Source organism: Acomys russatus, chromosome X, assembly GCF_903995435.1.
Source record: "Acomys russatus chromosome X, mAcoRus1.1, whole genome shotgun sequence".
Classification (NCBI taxonomy): domain Eukaryota; kingdom Metazoa; phylum Chordata; class Mammalia; order Rodentia; family Muridae; genus Acomys; species Acomys russatus.
Genome location: NC_067169.1, coordinates 88,087,829 through 88,104,366, shown reverse-complemented (window position 1 = coordinate 88,104,366; position 16,538 = coordinate 88,087,829). Strand labels below are relative to the sequence as shown.

Genomic DNA, 16,538 nt, shown 5'->3' with positions numbered 1-16,538 from the left:
CAGCCCTTTTCCTAAGAACATATGACCTCAACCATTAGAGGGTCACAACAGGTGTTCTCCTACAGGATTAGGGCTGAGATGGGCGAGGGGCCAGAGATTGGATTTGATGGAGAGGAAGAAGAAGTGAAGATTCACAATTAGGTTACAGGCTTTCCTGTCTGGATTGGCTTTGGGCTCCTAGGGAATTCTTGCTAGAGTTGGGGACACGGATAGAATAATGAATACAGAGAAGGAAGTTTCGAGGGGATGATCTGTGTAATCCACTGGAGCTAGGAGCTGAGATGGGTTTTTTGCAGAGCACAGCAGGTTGTCTGCTAAAGAGCTGGGCATGACACCTGAGAATGGATTTGGAGGAGAAGAGGGAGAGGTGTAGATCTGCAGTTAGGTTCCCTGCTTCCCTGGCCAGAGTCATCATGATCCTTTTTACTGCCGTTATCACCAGTATAAAATTCATAACCCATAAACATGCATAATTAAATACCGTTTCTTTCTTGATATTTTCCTCCTGTAATTGTACAGTACTTGTGGCAGAAACTGTCTAGGGTCAGTTCCATTTATAGTGTGAACCTCTGGGTGATTGATTAGCTCTATTGTACATGCCTTAAATTTGATCTAATTCAATAAGAGAAAAATCTTCCTTGTGTTAAGAACTTAAACTGCTTGAAAAATATGAACCCTGACTCTAATTTTAGAAATAAATCTCAGTGAAACTTTATCTTTCAAAGTCATATTCTTATTAACAGAATAAGATGGCACATTTGGAGTAAAATTTAAAACATAATGTTTTAATTTTGGAAAAGACTTGTGTGCAATTTTGCAATGTTAACAAAGTCTTCTCTCTCTCTCTCTCTCTCTCTCTCTCTCTCTCTCTGTGTGTGTGTGTGTGTGTGTGTGTGTGTGTTGCAATCGGTAACTCCAAACTAGTTTCTTAGGATGGGATATTAATGAACCACAACTTTGTAAAACTTGAAAATAAATTGAAAGATAAAAAACCATAGAATGGCCTTCTTTATAGGCAAAATTAGTTCTATTAAACTTAAAAGCTCAGCATTTACCTTTCAAGCCATGCAATTGAAAGCACTGAAATAGTGCTATTAATGGAGAACCCCTCTACTTGTAGAATTTTTGTGAACAAAAGGCTTTGTAAAAACATTAGCCAGCATAAGTAAAAGGTCTTTTATTTTTCTTAATTATTCACAGATATTGAATATTCATGAATATTGAATATCCTAAATACTATGGATATTGAATATGGATAGTCTAACTATGTCATCTAAGATTTTATATGATAATTCATTGCTGAGAATTTCTTTTAATACTCAGCACTTCTTCATCCTGATTTATTTGGCTTTCCTGAAGCTATTCCCCCTCAGCATTCACACAAGCAACTTGTATATCCTGCTTGCCTGCAGAGTTTGTGGTACTATTTACCTTTTATTCTAAATTTCATCTTTGACTCTTTGACAATCGAGATGTAATATGAATAAATTAATAAAAAAATAAGTGTCTGAAAAATCAAAAAAAAAAAAAAAAAAAAGAGAAAAAAAATTTCAGGCTTGCAAGATGCTCCAGCATCAAAAGAGAACCAAAAAGTGCCTGGAGCTTTGGCAAAATTCTGTTTGACACCAAAGACTTTGGTTAATCCCAGTGTTAGACGACATGTGCAGCATGGATTCAGCCCTTTGTTCAGTTACCGGCACCATAATTTAAAATATTTTAATTTTAAAAGTTTTTGAGAATTTTATATTTGGTACATCTACAATTAATCTGTGACAGATGTGGGGAACAGAAAGATTGTAAGAACCAGCCAACTTGAACACTGCTGTGAGACAGTGACTTCTATTTATGACAGGGAGCTGCACCCAGGAACTCTCAACATTTTGGGTTCCTAAACAAGACCTGCATAATCATAACACAAATGTTTTTATGTGTGAACAGGCTATATCTTTTGTTATGCATTCTTATTACACTATAACAGGATTTTGGCAACCAATACTGCTATCATCTTCATATTTTAAAACTAGTTCTTTTAACATACCCATCAAGAACTTACAATTGGGAAATAGTCCTAAATACCTTTATAATTTCTCTTCAATGTTAACTTGCTCAAATTCAGGTCCAGAGACTATAATTTTCTTAGGTTGACAATTGCCTTCCATCATATTTTTGGTGCTGCTTACTTGTTGAAGATATCACATACTTAACTGAAGGTTCAAGGTGCCATTTAACATGCCTGTATATTCCAGTATTACTGATAAATTCCTCATTAGATTATACTCTGAGGGAGTATGCGCAGTAGGAGAAGCCTTCACAAATGGCAGCACGTTCTTTCTGGTAAATCATAGTGGAGAGGTACACAATATCAAGAATTCCAATTTATAGTTGTCCAATCAAATTATATGAATTCTTTTGGGTACTATAACAAACAGCCATAGCCCAGGTGGAATATCCAAATATCACAATCTGGGATTCCAGGAGTGTTAATTGGTACTAAACTATCGTTGATTTTTAGTTCTGTATAGAGCAAAAGACTAGGAAGGACCAGGTTTTAGAAAATGAAAAGCAAATCATGAGATTCTGCTATTGCCAAATCAAGTATAACACTGCAAAGCTTTTACTTACCATTTTGCTCCTCTCTTACTATAAAATTTCATGCTTTTAACATGAAAGAATTATGTTTGATCCTCCAACATGAGAAAGCAAAGCAATAATACCAATACAATTATCTGCAATAATAAGATAGCTGAAAACAATTTAAGATTTGAGACATCTTCCCTTCAACTTAAAGGGATATTCTCAATATTGTTCTGTAAATGTCACTTAAAATTCTTTCCCCTACTTAGCCTATTAGATATCCATTTGCTATATGATGATTTATTGTTTCAGTTTGCTTTTAATTGAAATAAAATTTAACAGTGTGTGTGTGTGTGTGTGTGTGTGCACGCATGCGTGCATTTGCCTATGTGTATTAGCAATATGAATAATGTTTCACTTATTAAATGTGAGGCATGCCTTCTAAAATTGCACTACATTTAAAACCAAGAATATCTTTTTTAAAAATTTAATTTTGTGGTTTTTACTGCTTTTGAGACATGGTTTCACCATGTAGCTCTGGCTGTCCTGAAACTTACCTTATAAACAGGCTGGTCTCAAAACCAAAGAGATTTGCCTGCCTCCACTTTGCTAGGATCGAAGTTATTTTATGTATTCTTGATATTTTTGTGGTGTTGGAATTAGAATACAGGCCTTTGTGGTCTTCCACTGAGTCAGCTCCTCAGCCTTCCTGTTTTTCTAAATGATAAAAATTTCACATGGACTCAAATCAGAATCAAGAGTATACATTGGGAGATGCTTAAGTTTCATATCTGAGGCCTTGCTATATTGTATCATTCATTCTTCCTAGATAACACTCGTGTTTTGGTAACCCCCAACCTTGTTAACCCACAACTGTAAGTTTTCTAGTAGCATAAGTTGTAAAGTAAATATTTTTGGAGACAGAGGTTTGCTAAAGGGGCAGGGATCCACAGGTTGAGAACCACTCTTTTGATCATTGCAAATATGCTGACACAAACATAAATGTAAAATAATTTGGTTTTTTAATGCTTTCAAATATATCCTTTAATGTTTAAGGTTTTTTCAATATTTTCTATATAATGCTTTCTCTAGTGGCTGAATTCTTTTATATTTATAACAAAATATGTACTGATTCAAGGTTTCCCATGTTCTTTGTCTTCCTTATGGTTTCTATTGCTATGATGAAACAAAGTGACTAAAAACAACTTGGAGAGAATAGGATTTCATTACCTTATACTTTCACATCACTGTTTATTATTAAAGGAAGTTAGGAAAAGAATTCAAACAGGGTAGGAACTTGGAGGCAGGAGCTGATGTAGAGGCCATGAAGGAGAGCAACATAAGGCTTGCTCATAATGGTTTCCTCATCCTGTTTCTTTTAGGTTATTTTAAATTTTTATTTATTTATTTACTTTGCATCCAGATTGCAACCCCCTCATGTCCTTTCATTTCTCCCTCACATAGCCTTCCCACCCATTATCCCCTCTTCTTTCTCCCATGTGGGGGAGGTTGCACATGGGTACCAACCTGCCCTGGTATATAAGTCACTGCATAAATAGGCACATCCTTTCCCAATGAGGTCAGACAAGGTTGTCCAGTCAGGGGAATGAGGTCCAAAGGGAGTAATCAGAGTCAGAGACGGCCTCCTCCAATTTTTGAGGCATCCACATGAAGACCAAACTGCATATCTGCTGCATATGTGCAGGGGGCCTATGGTCATTGGTTAGTGGTTCAGTCTCTGTGAGTCCCCAAGGGCCAAGGTTAGTTGAATCTGTAGGTCTTCTTTGGAGTTATTGACCTCTTCTGCTCCTTAAATTGTTCCCACAGCTTTTCCATAGGACTTTGTCTAATGTTTGGCTTTGGTTCTCTGCATCTTTTTCCATCAGCCTCTGGGTGAATCCTCTCACAGGAGTTATGATAGGCTACAAGCAAAATAGAGTAACATTTAACAGTATCAGGCATTGGTTCTCTCCCAACGTGTGGGTCTTACGTAGGACCAAACACTGGTTGACCATTTCCTCAAATTTTGTTCCACCTTTGTTCATGCATAGCTTGTAGGCAGGGCAAATTTTGGGTGAAAGATTTTAAGGGTGAGTTGGTGATCTTATCCCTACATTGGCAGTCATGCCTGGCTACAGGGAGTGGCCACATGAAGCTCCATATCCCTTGCTGCTAGGAATCTCTGCTAGGGTGACCTCCATATACTTCACAGGGACTCCCATATCCCAGGCCACTGGCAAATCCCAGAGATATTCCCAATCTCCAATTTCCATTCTCTCATTCAGCCCTATTTCCTCCACTCATCCTACTCTTAATTCCTACCTCTGCTCACCTCCCTATCCATTTCCATACCTCCATCCACATCCAGTGCCTACTTTATTTCCTCTTCTGAGGGAGATTCAAGCATCCTCCTTTGGGCCCTCATTGAAAGTTAGCTTCTTTGGGTATGCGGATTGTAGCATGGCTATCCTGTCCTTTATGGATAATAACCACTTATAAGTGACTACATACCATGCAGATTTTTTAGGCTTGGCTTACCTCATTCAGAATGATATTTTCTATATCCATAAATAGCCTGCAAATTTCAAGACATCCTTGTATTTAATAGAGGAATAGTATTTCATTGTGTTTTGATTATTATGTGGCAAGAAGTTTTTCATTTCTGGTCCAATCTCTTTGGTGTTCTCTAAGCCTCTTCTATGTTAATAAGCATCTCTTTCTTTAGGTTGGGGAGTTTTTTTTTTAATTCTTGTTACATCTCAATGGTTATCCCATCCCTTGTATCCTCCCATCCCTCCCTCCCTCCTATTTTCCCCTTACACCCCTCCCCTATGACTGTGACTAAGGGGGACCTCCTCCCCCTGTATATGCTCATAGGGTATCAAGTCTCTTCTTGGTAGCCTGCTATCCTTCCTCTGAGTGCCACCAGGTCTCCCCATCCAGGGGACATAGCCAAATATGAGGCACCAGAGTTAGTGTGAAAGTCATACCCCACTCTCCACTCAGCTGTGGAGAATGTTCTGACCATTGGTTAGATCTGGCTAGGGGTATGAAAACAGTTTGGGGAGTTTTTGTCTATGATTTTGTTGAAAATATTTTCTGGGCATTGGAGCTTCAATTCCAAATATTATTAGGTTTGGCCTTTATATAGTGTTCCAGATTTCTTGGATGTTAGTATCATGAACTTTTTAAATTTATTTTTTTGATTCATGTTTCTATTTCTTCAATCATATTTTCTATATCTGTGATTTTTTTCTTCCATCTCTTGTATTGATCATTTAGTTTTTAAAAGTTTGTTTATTTGGTGGATTACATTAATAGATTTTCATATAGTAAACTACTCCTGTATCTCTGGAATGAATCCCATTTGATCATGGTGGATATTTATTGATGTGCTCTTGGATTTGGATTGTAAGTAATTTATTGAATATTTTTGCACCATTGTTAATATGAGAAATTATTTGAATATTCTCTTTGTTAGATCTTTGTATGGTTTAGGTATCAGGGTTACTATTGCCTTATAGAATGAGTTTGGTAATGTTCCTTCTGTTTATATTTTAAGGAATACTTTGAGAAGTATTTGCATTAGCTCTTCTTTTAAAATCTGGTAAAATTCTGAGCCAAAACCATTAACCACTGGCTTTTTTACTTTTTATTTTTTGGTTTGGAGGCTTTTAATGGCTGCTTCTATTTCCATGAGTGTTATAGGACTATTTAAATTGTTTATCTGATCATGACTTAACTTTGATAAGTGGATCTATCAATAAAATTGTCCACTTCATTTAGATTTTCAAATTTTACATAGTATTAGCTTTTGAAGTAAGACTTATTTATTCTTTGGATTTCCTCAGTGTCTCTTGTAATATCCCTCTTTTCATTTATGATTTTATTAATTTGGATATTGTCTCTAAGCCTTTTAGGTAGTTTGGCTAAGGGTTTTCTATCTTGTCGATTTTCTCAGAGAAACAAATCTTTGTTTTCTTGATTATTTGTATTGTTCTCTTTGCTTCTGATGTATTGATTTCATCATTGAGTTTGATTATTTCCTGACATCTACTTCTCTTACGTATGTTTACTTCTTTTTATTTTAGAGATGTCAGGTATGAGAACTCTCCAATTTCCTTTTGAAGGTAATTAGTGCTATGAACTTTCCTCTTAGCACTGCTTTCACTGTGTCCCATAAATTTGCATATGTGCCTTAACTTTCTTTGAATATCAGGAAGTCTTTACTTTCCTTCTTTATTCTTCCCTGACCCTGTGTTCATTAAGGAAAGAGCTATTCAGTTTCCATGAATTTGTAGGGTTTCTGTTGTTTGTGTTGTTGAAGTTGAATGTTGGCCTAAAGTTATTGTGTAGTTTAAATTCTGTTTTCCTGTCTAAATGTTGTGTAAACTATCCTTCCGAATTGTCCCCTGATATGTTAATAAAGCAGGGGGCAGAATAGGGCTGGACTTCCTGCCAGCCAGAATAGGAGGAGCTAGGGGGTTCAGCCAGGGGATTCAGCTATGGGTAGAGGTCCAAGAAATATCTCGAGGAAGAAGCCTGAGCTGAGGAAAGCTACAAAATGCAAGTATAGCTGGGAAGCTTGCTGGGAATAAGACAAAAATAGCACAGGGGTTAACATCATATTTAAACTGCTCAAGAAACTGTTGTGGTGCCTTGTGTTATAAAGGCGTCTCAATTATTCATGTGATAGCCAGACAAACTAAGAGAAACAAACAAATGTTTCTCATTAAGAGTATGAAGAATCCGAGGTGTTGAGGGTGGCTGAGAGTACAAAGTGCTTCCTTTATAGCGGCGAAACCTGAGTTCATTACACTAAAAGAAAGGGATTATTGAGAGACATGTTTAATCTCAGCACTGGGGTGACAAACACAGGAGGATCAAAAGAGGTGCCTGGCCAGCCATTCTAGCACAATCAGTGAACAACATGTTCAGTCACAGATCCTGTCTCAGAAAGTAGAGGGGAATAACTGAAGACACCAGATTTTGATCTAATTATCTACAACTTGTGCACACACGCGGGCGTGCGGGCGCGCGGGCGCACACACACACACACACACACAGAGACAGACAGACAGACAGAGACAGAGACAGAAAAAGAGACAGAGACAAAGAGACAGAGACAGAGAATGTAATACACTGTGTTCTTTGAATTCAGGCTATCTCCAGGGTCATATTTCTCTTTCTGGCTTCAAAGACCAGCCTCAAACACACATCATCTTCAGTGTGACTGAGTGAAGAAGGAGGTAGTGGAGAAAACTGTGGAACCCAGGCCCCATCCATAGCACCCTAGAGAGAAGACTGAGAGAAGGATAAGGAAGTATAGGGAGAGTTTTTGACAAGGCATTAGGAGGAACCTGGTGTGCTGTCTGTGTGCATAGGGTCCCTGCAGAGAGTGCAAGGCTGTGTGCCAATACTCTATACAGGGCTGTTGAAGTTCCAGGGAAGCGCACCCACTGGACTTCTGGGAACTAGGGCTCAGACCAAAGAGGCCTAGGCCTGGCCTGAAGCTAACAGGATTTGTAGAGCTGATCTAGACATCGGCACTGTCAAGCACGAAAGCCAACATTTATTATGAGGGTGGAAAGAAAACACTCTCCAGCCTGTAAGAAGCTTTCACAGCGCCCATAGCATGCCCCACAGGTTCCTGGATGTTCTTTGTGGGATGCTTCCTGTCTCCTGTCTTGCAGAGTTGCGAGGGTGGTAGCTGAAAGGAGGGTGGTCCCTTCTAAGAAGTGGGACCAAGCGCAGGACGGGCGCTGGCAGTCTGAATCCTGGCTACTGACCTCTTGCAGTCAGCCTTTAAGATGGTCTTGTCGAAGAGCTCTTTCTCGCGGTAGTGCACAGGTGGGCCACGCAGGTACTTCTCTTCTGCCTCGTTGTAGCTGAGCTCCTCCAGGGCAGCGATGGAGCAGATGATTGCTTCTGGAAGGAGAACCTCCATGGTAAAGCGCACTTTGTCTCTTCTTGTCAGGGAGAGCAGGGCCTCATCTGATTCTTTGACTAATTCTTGCAAATGGCTGGCCAGGAGATGCAACTGGTCGTCATCATCCAGGTAGGTCTCAATGCAGATTTCCCTCTTTGATTTCCGGAAGTCGTCCGCCCACTTGGACTGTGTTCTTCCCTTCACAAGGGTGCTGGTCGGCCCCTTTACTTTTCAAGATCTTGTTGTTGATTCTGTCCCATGCAGTCCTCATGTAATCAGGCAGGAGTTCTTGAGGGGCCTCTTCCCAGCCAGGGCTGTCTCCTCCTCCCAATCTTCCAAGTTGGCATAGCTCACCTTGGGGAAATCAATGTGCAGGTCGCCCTCTTGGATGGCCCTCCTTAGCAGGTAACTGGCTCAGGTGGTGTAGTAGTCCATAAAGGAGCCCAGGGAGGAGCCACAGGCCAGGCTCTCTCTGTAGTGGTTGATCACTGAGAAGCACCAGCCTATGCCCTGGCCGTACACTCTGCTGGCTCTCCTCAAGAACAATATCTTCTCCCTACAGTCCAGATGCTTCAGCTTGTGGAGAGGTATGCGGATATCCCTGCGCTCAACTGCAAGTTGCCCTGGATCAACAACACCCTTGCTATCTTGTCATGCTGGCTGACGCTCTTGACCCGCTGGCCAGAAAGGAAGGTCCTGAAATTTGAACCAGACCAGCATTCCTCGTTCAATGGTATTCAGACCCTGGGCAGAAGAAGTCACCTTGTTGGCTTGGCTGTCTTCTTGAATCGTAGCCCCTCTCCTTTGGAACCTGGTGCTGGCCGCCTTTGAGTGCACTTGAGGTTCCAGTTCCAGGACTCTGTACAGGGGCCACAGCATGTGGATCTTCCTTTTTCTGCTAGCAAGGCGGAGCGACCTCCTCAGCCTCGGGATAGGAGGCATGCAGGCTGCATATGCCCCCTTTATATCTGCCTTCAGGGTCATTAGGCTGGGGTCCTTCTTGTCCTCTGGGCTCCAATAGCCCCGATCTCTAGGTCTGCAGACTGTCCTCTTGCTAGTGGCTTTTGGGCTTTGGGCAAGGTGGAGATGCACCTCCTCCTCCTCCTCCTCCTCCTCCTCCTCCTCCTCCTCCTCCTCCTCCTCCTCCTTGGTGGCCCAGAGGCAGCCTGCTGCTCATTTTTAGCCCAGGCGCCCTCTTTGGAGGCTGGGATGCTCTAAGGCCTGTGCTTGGATGTGCTCAGTTTTCTTTTCCCTGGATTACCAGCAGCCTTTCCTACAGGTGCTGGAGACCTTGGCCACACTCCAGTGCCTCTTACCATACTCTCTTGCACTTCAAAGTCAGGAAGTCCAACAGCACTGTGCGCCTGGGCTTTCCCCCTTTCACAGCAGGCACATTCTGTGAGCCCCTCACCACAGGATCCCAGAGTCTGCCCTGCTGCTTCCCAGGACTCCTCTGGGAGAGCCCTTGGCCTTTCTGGCTGCGAGCTTGGAGGTGAAGGCTCTAGATTGGGCTGCAGCTGGCCTGCTCTTTGGGAACCTTTGGAGCCCCCATAATGTTTCTTTGGCCATGTGCCTTTCCTCCTGGAAACAAGCACCTTCCCTTGCCAGAGCATCTAGAGCCACCTTGAGATCTCTCCAGTATGCCTTCATCTGCCCTGGTGAGCCACTGCCCTGTGACTCCTTTCCTGCAAAGGAGACCATGGTTAAGATTTTGGAGTTGGTTAGGGGCTTCGCCTCAGTCCTCCTCACTCTTGTCTTCTTACTCACCAGCAGGATTTGCACCTCTACGAAAGGTACCCCTCTCCTCTTCCTGTGGGCTGAGGTCCTGGTTCTCAACAAGACTCTTGCATGCCAGAGCTGGCCCTTCCAGCCGCAGAGCACATACTCTGCAGAGTCCATGGTGACTGGACTCTGAGGCTGTGCTGATCACCATGACAGAGTTGTTGCTGGCTCCTTGACTACCTGCAGGTCCTCTCTGGCCTGGCTGCCCTGCCTGAGGTGCTGGCCTTCCTCCAGAGTCTGGTGGAGAAGCTTGAAGTGACTTCTTCACTCACTGTGATGTGGTAGGCGAGGGCGTATCCTGGAGGGTGGGAGAGGGAAACATGAGGAAGGAAATAGCCTTTAATGAACACGGGAGCATCAGTGAGGTGAGGTGAGGCAAGGGAAATCGAGGAAGTTCACAGAAATCTGTTCTCCAGGTGCAGAAGATACAGAAGGCTCCAGAGCTTGTGTGCCATGCACTCATAACCATTTTGTTTCCCATCCTGAAGCTGGGGTGGTGCACTTCTTCCCAGAGAGGTGGATGTTTTTACAAGGCTTGTGTATTTTCTTACCCACTGAGTCAGTACCTTGGGGCTCCCTAAGATGCACTTGCAGGGGGTGGGTGTCTTAGGAGGAGAAGCCTCATTGGATTCTTTCCTAGGGAGCTAGTCCTGCTCTCTCTCTCTCTCTCTCTCTCTCTCTCTCTCTCTCTCTCTCTCTCTCTCTCTCTCTCTCTCTCTCTCTCACACACACACACACACACACACACACACACACACACACACACACACCACTGGGAAACCTATGTAAACCTAGTGCACATGCCTTCCATACTTGTGGGATTCCTGGTTGAGCAGCAAGGATGTGGGGAACTCTTCATGGCAATTTGCATAACATGGCAAGTAAGGATGGCTGCTATCATAGCTCCTGGCCTCATCACCCCCAAACTCTTCAATCTTTTGGGTCAGATCTATGGCTCCCAACTCCATTCTGGACCTCCCTATGGGATCGAGTGTCCATGGGGCACACTTGGAGAGAGCTCCCAAGAGAAAGCACTCCATTGTGGAGAAACGGGCAGACTAGGCAGTGTCAGATGGAGTGAGTGTCTCTGTTGGAGCTGTGTACCCTCCTGCTGCAAATGTATAGTCTGCAATAGACCCTGTACACCATATCTGCCTGTGATGGGTGGCACTGTTCCTCCAACTGATCCCAGACCAGAGAACTCTCTTGCCCACAACCTCTGTGCCTTAATTTTAGCCCATAACCTCTTAGACAGGTAGGAGATCAAAACAGCTACTTGAGGACCTGAATGGCCACTTGCCCATCCATCCCTAGGTCCAGTATTAGTCAATGCCATCTGAGCTTAGCAATCCTGTTCATGTTCCTCCGTACTGTGCCTCTCAGCGTAGTTCCTTCTCCTCAGGCTTTTTGGTGGAAAATCATACCTTTCTTCGCCCCACCCCCTTCTGTGTGTGTGTGCGTCGTGTACCTGCATCTGTATGTGTGTGTGTGTGTGTGTGTGTGTGCACATTTCCATTTGTGTTTGCATGACAGGGTGAGCAACCAAGCATGTCTGCACTTGTGTGTATGTGCAAGTTTTTTTGGGTGGTTGATACTCTGTTCCTGACTATGTCTGCCTTGAGCTTGTGGTGTTCCTATCAGCACTGTGCAGGTCATGCGTGCCTGTGGGAAACAAGGTCCACATCTGTCTCATCCTCAGAAGAGGCCCTCTGTGCTCGCCTTAAAGGACTACAACAGAGTGGAAAAACTAGGAAGGGCTCACGTGCCACCGCTGCTTGCTCACTGTTCATTCAAGGATGCAAGTGATTTCTTGTCACTCCCTGGGCACCACAAGGCACAGTTGGGCAGAGCACTGTGGACTCAGGGCTCAAGCCATAGCGTCCAGAGGTCACTGCTCTTCTTGGGAACTCTATTACCCTATGTCCCTTCTGTGTGTGTGAGCACACCGAGCATGGGGACCCCAGACCTTATCCTGGGAATGCCCAACCTTACAGAAACATGGGAGGCAAATGATGTTCTCCTCAGTCCCTCACTCAGTCCTTCCCTTCCCCCCTCTGTATCCATAAGCACCCAGTGGTACATTCTAGCTGTTTATTCATTATGGCAGTGTGCAGGCCCCCTCCTCTTGTATTCTCATCCAAGGCCAAGGGACTTCAAACCCCATTTCACAATGCCTAAAGTGGCTACCTGAGGCCACACCTGTTGGATGATGCAATATTCAGTGTGTATGGTGGCAGTATGGGGATCAACTTGGGGAATCAACCAGCAGTAACCTTTCCTCTGATGAGGCTGTGTGATCCTCACAGGGCTAGCTTGCTCTGATTTGGTCCCCTTGGAGTCCCTGGTCTTGTCACACAGATGTCTCCTGAGGACACAGAGGAAAACACAAACCCCTCAGGTACTGTAAGCTGCCCTCTGCTGGACCTTCCTAGAACAGGTTGTTCTCCACCAAGGCTGAATGAGCACCATCCAGCCTATCAGTGCCTGACCCACGCCCACTGGGGCACCATGTGTTGGGTACCGGAGAGCTCAGCCTTCACAGGGTACCCTTAGAAACCAAGGATGCCCGAGTTACACTTACAGAATGAACCCTTCCCACTTGGCACAGGCCTGACCTTGCTTCTGCTTCCCTCAAGCAGGGCGTTCTCAGCCCCACATTCTTCAGTCAGAAAGCATACCCAGTAATAACAACTGTGTGTTCTAGCCTACAAACCAGGGCATCCGTGCAGCATCTGAAACCCAGTTGTAAACAGTCATAACCAGACAGAACCAGTCATATCAGGCCATGCTCTCCCCAGTACGCATGCCCTCCCTGTGTGCCTATTGCTCCAGGGCATCTGAAACCTCCTTCTGTTTCCTATAGCCCATTTAAATCATGCAAGTATTGCCACCTGCCTCCACCTTCTCAGCCATTGCCTGCAGTGTGGTGCACTACTTTCAAAGGCTTGCTGAAATTTCTGTGATAGTCACCTTCCCTGGGAAAACAGCACTATTTTCTCCATAGGCACATGGAGAAGTGTGGGAGATGGAACCCTGAAATCTCTGTCTCCACACCTGCTTTTTTTTTGTTTTTTTAAAAATTTATTCTTATTACATCTCAATGGTTATCCCATCCCCTGTATTCTCCCATTCCTCCTTCCCTCCCATTTTGCCCTTCCTCCCCTCCCCTATGACTGTGACTGAAGGGGACCTCTTCCCCCTGTATATGCTCATAGGGTATCAAGTCTCTTCTTGGTAGCCTGCTATCCTTCCTCTGAGTGCCACCTGGTCTCCCCATCCAGGGGATGTGGTCAAATATGGGGCACCAGAGTTTGTGTGAAAGTCATACTCCACTCTCCACTCCACACCTGCTTTAACCCCAGAGCCAAAGACCCTCTATCAAGAACTTACACACAATCACTGCCTGTGAAGGCTATTCGTGTTTTCTCCAGATGGGAACAGTGGCTTCCCTCCTTGTGGTAAGACAGACAGAGGAGGGACAGTCTGATGAGAAGGAAGAAGGGTACAGTGTACATTGCTCACACACAGAGTAAGAGATACACAGAGAGATCCTGATGAGCTGGAAGGTCACAGAGAAACCCCAACTGCACACCCTGTAATGCCCAGCTGGTGCTTAACACAACGCAGAGCAGGGTGAAGGCTCAGACAGAGACACAAAGTAATGCCTGTTGAGGAGCCACAGTCTGGCCATTCCTCAGGTGTCTATACCACACTTTTTTTTTAACCTCAGTTGGCCTAAGTGCTATTAGTGGTCAGTTAACAGGCAGATGTCTTTTGGGGGCATTTCTTACTTCCTGTGTGAGGTATCCAGGACAAGAGAGTAACACCACTTGGCATCCACAGTCCTCCAGGGGAACTACAGGTCAGCACCTGCCTCCCACTCCTACCCCACTCATCCTCTGTCCCAAGCCCACCACCCTCGTTCACCTCCTCCTTAAATGCCCTCCAGCTTCTATCTCAGACAACACAAGCCACAGCTATCTAGGGGAAGGTGCTGTCAAGAGCACATGTGACAATCATCGCCAAACAGAGACAAGGCATTCATTTACATGTGTTGGGAAACTATGCTTTCAGGGCCTGAAATGATGAAGCTGGCACCAAAGAGGTGTCACCTGAGGACAAAGAGGCAGAGCTGGGTGAGCAGCTAGTCCTTGGGGCTTCACTTCACACAGCAGTAGTGAGAACCTTTCCTGTCCCTTGGAAGAGTACACAGGCCCCCAGGGCACACTCACAGGCTCAGCTCTCACAGGCACTCAGGTTGGCTGCAGGCACTGACCTATGGGCTTTGCGTGTCTGTCTAGTGATTCCACCTCTCCAGTCTGTGAGTATCCTTCCCAAATGTATCTGTAACCAGCAAAGAATGGCTTGTCCTCCATTGTCATGTCAGTCACCGTGTCATGGTTTTGGGGGGGGGGTGGAGAAGAGATTTCTCTCCTAGGATCCAGTTCTCTGTGGAAACCAGGAAGTACAAATCCACCTAGGGGGCTGATTGTTCACTTACATCTCTGTCACCTAGGTCCCCCACCACCCCAAGCAGACACAGGCAGGAAAGGAAGTAAGTGTGCATGTGCCCAGACTACAGAAGGTGATGCTGTCATTCCAAGGTGCAGGGCCTTTAACCACAGGGGGTCTGGGACAAGGCAGGGCAAGAGATGATGGGTTCCCCTCTGCCTCCTATAAGATCAGGGGCCATGCCAGAGAAGGACACCTTCTCACCTGCCAGAATTCAGAATGCATGCATGCTGTTTCTCCAGATGCAAATGAATGTTCTAGGTTGCTTGTCAGAAAATGTGGAGGAGCATGAACCTGCACAGGATAGAAAGCAGCTCAGGCATTCAGGTGGCAGCAGCATCAAAAGATCCATCTTGAATCTCAAACAGGAAGGGGGCAGATAGAACTGCAAATAGCAGGAAGCTTTGGAAACCTCAAAGCCTGCCCCCAGTGACATATATCCTCCATCACTGCGACATCTCCCAAACAAATCCCAAACAGCGCCACCATCTACTAGGAAACAAGTATTCAAAAGCCCGAGACTGTGGAGGATATCTCATTCAAACCAGCACCAGCACCAGCACCCACTCACTGACCCACCCACAAACACATAGAGAGACTCACACACACATATACACCCATACCTAATCTCTTTCTCCCTCCCTCCCTGCCTTACCCTCCCTCCCTGCCTTACCCTCCCTCCCTCCCTCCCTCCCCCTCCCTCTCTCTCTCTCCCTCTCTCTCTCTCTCTCTCTCTCATGTCTATAAAAACAATGAAAGATACAAGGTAGAATAGTAGGTAACTAAATAGTATTAAATACTGGCTTAACTCAGGATTTACATATAAGCAAATAAATTCTCCTTTCCCAACATATATATGATTATCATTGATCTATACAGTATTGTTACAAGATAAATTGTTTTTTCCTTTGGTTTGTAGGTAATGAAATGTAACGATATAATACAAATTACAGACCAAAGTAATGTACTGTGATAAAAACAATACGAATTGAACATCATTTCCTTTTAATCCATAAAACCTATAGGAATCTTAAATTTTTCAGTTATAAATAGAGATAAAACTTAAAAGTTCATTTTTTTCACAGTCCATGGAAGTTTTTTTATTTATGTGTTACATCTCTAGAAAAAGAATCCCAGGATTTTCCCTCCTGTGTGTTTTTGTCTTGCTTCTTCATGGTCCATGATGCCGGCTGAGGTTGTCAGTACAATGAAGCCAAACTGACGGGACCGGAGCAGATTGTTCTGCCATTTTTCTAGGTCCTTAAATTGCACATCAAATCTAGGGCAGATCACACCACACTTGTTCAGCCTGCCTGTGAAGTTCACAACAATTTCCCCAGCTCTGTGGTCATCAATAATCTCAAATTCACCGATGTAGCCTTGCTTCATCATCACAGTCAGGAAGCGGACGATGATTTTGGAGCACGGCCTGATGAGCACCTGGTGTTTGCCTCTCTTCTCGGCGTTATTGAGAGCATCTGCCAGGACGTTCATGCGCACCATGGTGACGGCGTGGAAAGATGGCGGAAAGAGCTAAAAGTTCGTTTTTAATACTTAAAAACAATCATATTAGGATGTGTTGTAACCTGCCTGATATTCAGCAAATAGCCAAAAAGATGGTTTTATGCCCATCCTGTATTGGAAACAAGGCAGTGATTAGAATAACAAGTATGTTGTCGGATCAAGAGGGAAGGCATTTGAGGCTTACTGTCCTAAAGGTGAGGTAGGGCGCTGTCTTACT

General features: G+C 44.2%; 1 protein-coding gene and 1 pseudogene across 1 annotated transcript; both read right to left on the bottom strand.

Annotated features, from left to right (window-relative positions):
• Positions 1-8,305: 8,305 nt before the first annotated feature.
• LOC127185382 (PWWP domain-containing DNA repair factor 3A-like) lies at positions 8,306-10,402 on the bottom strand (annotated as a pseudogene).
• A 5,498-nt stretch (positions 10,403-15,900) lies between these two features.
• On the bottom strand, positions 15,901-16,300 carry LOC127185104 (40S ribosomal protein S15a-like). The gene has a single exon (XM_051141646.1). The coding sequence runs from the start codon at positions 16,298-16,300 to the stop codon at positions 15,917-15,919; it is 384 nt and encodes a 127-aa protein (XP_050997603.1). The 3' UTR covers positions 15,901-15,916.
• Positions 16,301-16,538: the final 238 nt, after the last annotated feature.